At 34.3% G+C, this 6,578-nt stretch overlaps 1 protein-coding gene across 1 annotated transcript; it reads left to right on the plus strand.

Moving 5' to 3' along the window:
* Positions 1 to 311: 311 nt before the first annotated feature.
* Positions 312 to 4,902, plus strand: LOC122000016 (vesicle-associated membrane protein 711-like). The gene is made up of 4 exons (XM_042554597.1): positions 312 to 652; positions 1,748 to 1,938; positions 2,534 to 2,697; positions 4,662 to 4,902. The coding sequence occupies exons 1-4, from the start codon at positions 436 to 438 to the stop codon at positions 4,750 to 4,752; spliced, it is 663 nt and encodes a 220-aa protein (XP_042410531.1). The 5' UTR covers positions 312 to 435; the 3' UTR covers positions 4,753 to 4,902.
* Positions 4,903 to 6,578: the final 1,676 nt, after the last annotated feature.

Raw genomic sequence — 6,578 nt, forward strand, 5'->3', positions numbered from 1 at the left:
TTGCTTAAATGTTTTATAAAAAAGAGAAATTAAATAAATTTATTCATGTTTTATATTATCTATTAATAAAAAATCTATAGTTATTTGAGGGCCGGTTATAAATTGATCTATTTATTCCTTTTATATAATTTAAAGAGGGATTATAAATAACATTTGAGATTAAGCATATTGGAAATCTTTAATTTATGGACCAGGTTTAAAAAATAAATAAAAATAAAGATTCATTTTATATTTTTATGGACCAGGTTTAAAAAATAAAGATTCGTCTTGCCAACTCAGCAGAACAGGTCGCGGTGATGATTTCATCCGCTCCGCTGTTATTTTTATCGTCCTTCTCTCTCGCCTGGTTGTTTTTAATCCTTGCGCTCGTTTCTCGGGTCACCCTTGCCGTTTAGAGAGAGATCGGAGAGGCGAGGAGAGTGCGTGGGGTGTCAGATGGCGATCCTCTACGCTCTGGTGGCGCGAGGATCGGTGGTGCTGGCGGAGTTCAATACGTCGCCGATGAACGCGAGCGCGGTGGCGCGGCAGATCCTGGAGCGGATCCCCGATTCCCAGGATACCCACGTATCCTACTCGCAGGACCGCTACATCTTCCACTCCAAGCGCACCGACGGCCTCACCGTCCTCTGCGTCGCCGATGATACCGCCGGAAGTGAGTCCTCTTTTTTCCCATACGGTTATTCTTCTATTCCATCGGTCCATGCTGCGGATGCTTGTTGATTGGTTCCGAAACCTTTGGCGTGGTTCAATACTCTTCTTTTTTCCATCAATATCGCCAACCGCGCGTGTGGAAAATTTTATCCTTGTCAGATTGGATTGAAGTGGCTTAGAAAGAAATGTTCAGACATATTTTCACCGCCCAAAACGGGCCAACTGGGAGAGAAAAGAACCAAGTAAAACTCATATAAAGGAAAACCGTTTCCTTTTCCCTTGACTAAGGCTATAACTCGTGCCCTATAGCCAGATAGACTGCCTAAAAGAAGGTTACCCGTCGTATGTAGTACAAAAAGTGGTTTTGACATCATTCGCCAGCCCCAATTCCACATTAATAGAGGTCGTAAAACTCGTAATTCTAAAACTTGAATTCATACATCACAAGAAAGATGCTGAATTTAGCTTATTTGTCAGTATGCTTTGCAGGCAGTAGCATTTTGTGTATTTCAGGAAATTCTCCTAAATTTGAATTCATGCATGAACTTTTGATGAGAATACATAAAAATCTCTTGCTCCAGTAATCAAGATGAAGATAAATTTTAAGTTTCGTAAGCACATTTTAGCATTATTAGATGTCAATCCCTTCATTGATTGCTTGTGATGCAATTGAATAACTAGAAAGTTGTTTGGCAAATAATGCTTGAATCCAAAAGCATACTATGAAATTGGGCAATCTGTTGTATCCTTGTAACTTGCTTTCTTATTGAGTTTATAGTACACATCCATCTTTCCTAGGAAATGTAAATCTTAAGAGTCATATGTTTATATTCAATTATTACAACTGCTAGTAATCATCAAGCTTTCATGGCATATTAACTCGGTTTTTCTGTCAAGGTATTACCAAGTCTTGTGGTGCATGAACTTACATGAATTTCGTTCTTGTTGTATTTTCCCAATGCTTAAACTATAAAGATTGATGGTTTTTAAGGAATCCCACAACATTGTTATTCTTTACTCTGATTAATACTTTGTTATCTGACCCATGGCACTTTTAATATGAGTAACATGTGGGTGCAATGAATGAACCATGTAGGAAGAATTCCTTTTGCTTTTCTCGAGGATATTCATGGAAGATTTGTGAAGACATATGGTCGTGCTTGTCATACAGCACCTGCTTATGGAATGAATGACGAGTTCTCTAGGATTTTGAGTCAACAGATTGATTACTATTCTAATGATCCTAATGCAGATAGGATGAATCGGATCAAGGGTGAAATGAGTCAGGTAATGCACTTCATTTTAAATGTATTATTTTTAAAAGATGTTTTTGATTTCCTTCATGCTTATAAGATAGGGAAAGAATATTTTCTTATCCATTAAAGTAATTTACTTGATATTTTTTTCAATTATATGTAATTTCAGAACATTTTAAGAACAAGGGCAGCTCTTGCCTCTCATGTTTTTCTGGACTTATTCCAAATGCTCTTTCAATAAATAGTGGCCATCATTAGCAATTGTCTCCTGCTAGTCTTCACTGGTTACACACAGCTCTTTTAGCAGATTATAGCCATTGTTTACTTTGTTTCTAGTATCTTAGTTAGTCAAAGATTACATAGCAAGACAGATGCGATAAAGAAAGCGCTGCTGCCTTTATTGTTTGATTTTAGCTTCTGCAATTGTGTAAATATGTTAGCCATAGATTTGTCAGTAAAAGATTGTTCCCAATTTCAAGTGCCACTTTATGTTGTGAACCACTATGATGCATACTGACCACACTAGTTGTATTGGTAACATGAACTGTTACCATCTGTTATGCAGTTTATCTTCTTATCTGATCGACTAATAAAGTTTCTGAATTGAATGGCTTGATGTTCCATAGGTGCGCAATGTTATGATAGAGAATATTGACAAAGTACTGGAAAGAGGAGAGCGGTTGGAGTTGCTGGTTGACAAAACTGCAAGCATGCAAGGAAATACAATTCGCTTTAGGAAACAAGCACGTCGCTTTCGGAACTCCGTGTGGTGGCAAAATATTAAGCTAACGTATGCAACATGCACATCTAACCTTTTCTTAGTTCCTGTTTTCATGCCTTCGATTGTATTATTTTATGATATACATTATCGAACTAAAATTGCACATTGAACACTAAGATGCGATGTGAATTATCTGGTCAGTAAAGAATTTCAAGGGATTCTATTTCTGGTGCTTACTGAATACTATAATCTGAAAAGAAAACATTACCCATGTGCACGTATAAATCTAGTAAATCACATCAAGCTGACAGTGAACTAGAACTTTGGCACCAATTTCCCAAATTGAGAATTTTGGTTAGCTGTAAAGTTGGAAGTGAATTTGGTTTAGTTATTTTCAGGATTTAGTGGGGGAAAATCCCTATCGGAAGTGATCCATAATTGTTTTTAAGCTTATACAGGATAAGAACTGCATCTTCTAATAAGACATTGCTTTGTATTTGATAACATATGTCCATAATCAAATATTATAGTATATAATGGGATGATTTTAGATTTTTTTTTATTTCTCTTTCAATATTTTAAATCCAATTTTTTCTTAAAAATCCGTATATGAGCACATTAATTAAAGCAAATGCCTTCTCAATGTATCTTGATGAGTCTTTTGCTTGTGGGCATCTTAACAAACAATCAAAGTGAAGTCTGTGTGATGTCAACTGTTATTTTTTTTATGGTTTAATAGTTTGTCTTTTTCAAGCATAGATGAATGTAATTGAAACCAGACCTACATGACTTTATAAAGATGTGATGAAACAAAAGGATGGTCTTGTTTTGGATGTCAAATAAATGATTGAAAGGAACTATTGAAATTTTCATAGAGTTGCTAAATAGAATGTTTGGCTTCACAGAAAACCATCATTGGCCATGTTGGATGATGAATAACAGGCCATGCTCATTTATTTGCAATCTTATTTTGGTTTAACTGAGATTTTTGGATCTCATATTTGGAACTTCATGACTTTTGTAGTTGGTAATAGTGGAAAACTGGAGTTGTTAAATTAAAATTTTGTAATGAATCAACTATGTCCTTTGTTTGTCTCTTGATTCAACTAGTCCTTGTGCCAAAGATATTTTCATATGAATTCTAGAGAACCTTCTTATGTGGCATGCCATCAAATAATTATACACTAAAGCAATACTAAGCATTGATCTAGTATGTCAACTTTAATACAGGAGATCCTCAAATCTTTTCTCTGTAGCTACCTCGCTTGATCCATATTTTGGTGCAATACAGGAGATCATCCTCATTCTTTTCAATTCCTTCTGTCATGTATAGGCCCTTGTATTTATTATGTACATGAGTTTAACTAGGATCTCCCCAATCATCTTTGAAGCCGGTGAATTGTTCATCATTTAATGGTATCTTTCCTGGCAAGAAAAAGTCTCGTCACTATGTGTATTATTAAAAGAGACCATGGTTTTAAGTTTCTGATCTTCCAGTGGAAATTTAGTGATTCTGGTTCTCATGATAGGAAAATTTAACCTAACTGGACACCTGAAATCTAGTTATATTTCGTGTTGATTGTTGCTCACGATGATCCCATGGTGACCAATCAGTTTCTTATCCGATGAGCTGGTATAAGGTGGAAGGATCTATCTCATACAATCTTCCATGATTCACTTGGAATAAAATTCTTATTCCCATCATTTCGTGTTGTAGAATCTTAGATGGAATTAATTACTGACCTCCTTTAGCATATGTCAGTCATCTACTCATATTAACTCAATTATCTAGATAAAGCTGATTATCATGTCAACCGGATTTGAAACATCTCTAATTCAAAGCATCTCCTAATTAGCTGCTGTTTAACTATCACAACTGACAAAGCTCTGTGATTCAAAGCATTTCCTGAACATTGTTTTGTAGATACCTTAACACGTTTTTAGAGTGTGTTCTCTGTTTGTACTTTATCTAAGTTTTATTTTTGAACTTAAAATGAAAACATTCTCTGACTTGGACAATTTGTGCCTTGCAGGATTGTACTTATTCTACTCATCCTGATTATTATATACGTTGTGCTTGCATTTCTATGCCATGGCATTGCTTTGCCAACTTGTATCAGGTAGAGTTTCTTAAAGCCTTCTCCGTTTGTTTGATATATGTTTTTGCGTGTAATTAGTGATCCATCGAGTGCCGATTGTATTGGTGTGTTTCTCCATGCATTGTTCACATTGTTATGTTATTCTATCAACATAGTTATGCTGCCCTTGTGAGAAGATACATCTTTACCTACAATTACAGTTTCTACTACTTGTGAAGTTTATTTTAGATGATCTGTTTACATGAATCTTGGATAAGATTCATAATGTTGAGACCAACATTGCATATGGGCTTAGCTTCGAATGTGTCACATTCATAATGTTGTTAGCGGAATCAGAATTGAAAGCAGTTCTTTATCGAACTTGAGCAGTTCCTTAACTTTCTACATTTGTTGAATTCGGACTCGAATCTAAATTTTGCACCCCACTAGCAAGATACTTTATAAACTGGTTTAATGCCAGCGCCTGGGTGAAATATAAAACTCAATACACAAAAAAGAAAGGTTATTTGTGTTAATATATTATTATTATTATTATTATTATTAGTTATAACAATTTATAATATTTTACAATTTTTTCATAAAATATTGTAATTATTAATCTAGTATCCACATGTCCTCATCAATTTATAATTTTATAGATTTTAAGAAGATTATAATTAATTCACTAATGTTATATCTTCATATCACAATTAATTGCTATAAGATAGGTCATCTTTCTTCTATCCTTTTCATTATGTTCATAATAAATTTCATAGTCTAATTTACATAATATACATATTTGTATTATTTAATTGAATAATATTTAAAATAAACTATGTTTGATCGGAGGAAGAAAAATACTCTGCATAGAAGAGAAATAATCGTGCAAATGAGGTGTTTGGGAAACTGAAGAGACATGGTAAAGGAATCAAAGAGCCTTAATTAATACCTTATCCTGTAGAATTAGTTCATAAACAAATATTGCCGCATGTAAATACACTAGATATCAAAGAAAATATTATTTTTTTTAAAAAAAAAGAGAGAGTTCCATTTTCCTCTGTTTTACTGTAAATTGGAGATCAATGTTATGAATTTTTTCTTGAATCGGTACAAGTCCATAGTTTTAACAGGTGAACCTTTTTCCCATCCACCAGATTAATTTAAATTTAGAGATTTACATGAAAGTATTTAGGAGACATATCTTACATGATTGTGCCTAATGCCAATGAAGATTGCTGCTATTGAACCTTGTACTCCATCCATTGTTTTTTAAGTTAGGGGGTATCAAAATGCCAACAATAATTATGTTCGCAAGCTGGGAAAAGTGATTGATTCACATTGCAATTTCACAAGCTATAATTGAAATCAGGAGCTTGCTTGATGTAAGAGTTTTGTGACACATTTTTTGCATGTGCAATCAACTATTTTTCTCTCTTTTGGGTGCTAAATCCTTATAAAGCCAAGTATGATCCAACTGTATGCTCTATGATCGCTAGGTTTAGAGCATCATTGTTTTTGTCTTTACTGATAATGGCACTTGTTTCTTAGTTCATGGTTCATTCAATTCTGTAGTGGCCAACACATTTATTTGATTACGTGAAAGATAATATTTTCTTTAATGCACGAACGTGACTTGTTGATTCAACTACGTATAACTTTGTCGACTTCTTTTAGTGGTCTACGATTAAATTAGAGAAACTGTCTTATCTGTCTTGGCAAGTGGCACAATATCCCTTTTTTCTTTGTTTTTTTTTTGTTTGTTGTTTTGGGTAGTAGTAAAGGTGATTGTTGGATAATCTCTGCTAGCTTCCCCGTGAATTAATTCCTAATATTTGTGGGTCAACTTTTATTACGTGAAGCCTCTGAACACCG

Source organism: Zingiber officinale, chromosome 7A (genome assembly GCF_018446385.1).
Source record: "Zingiber officinale cultivar Zhangliang chromosome 7A, Zo_v1.1, whole genome shotgun sequence".
NCBI classification, from domain to species: domain Eukaryota; kingdom Viridiplantae; phylum Streptophyta; class Magnoliopsida; order Zingiberales; family Zingiberaceae; genus Zingiber; species Zingiber officinale.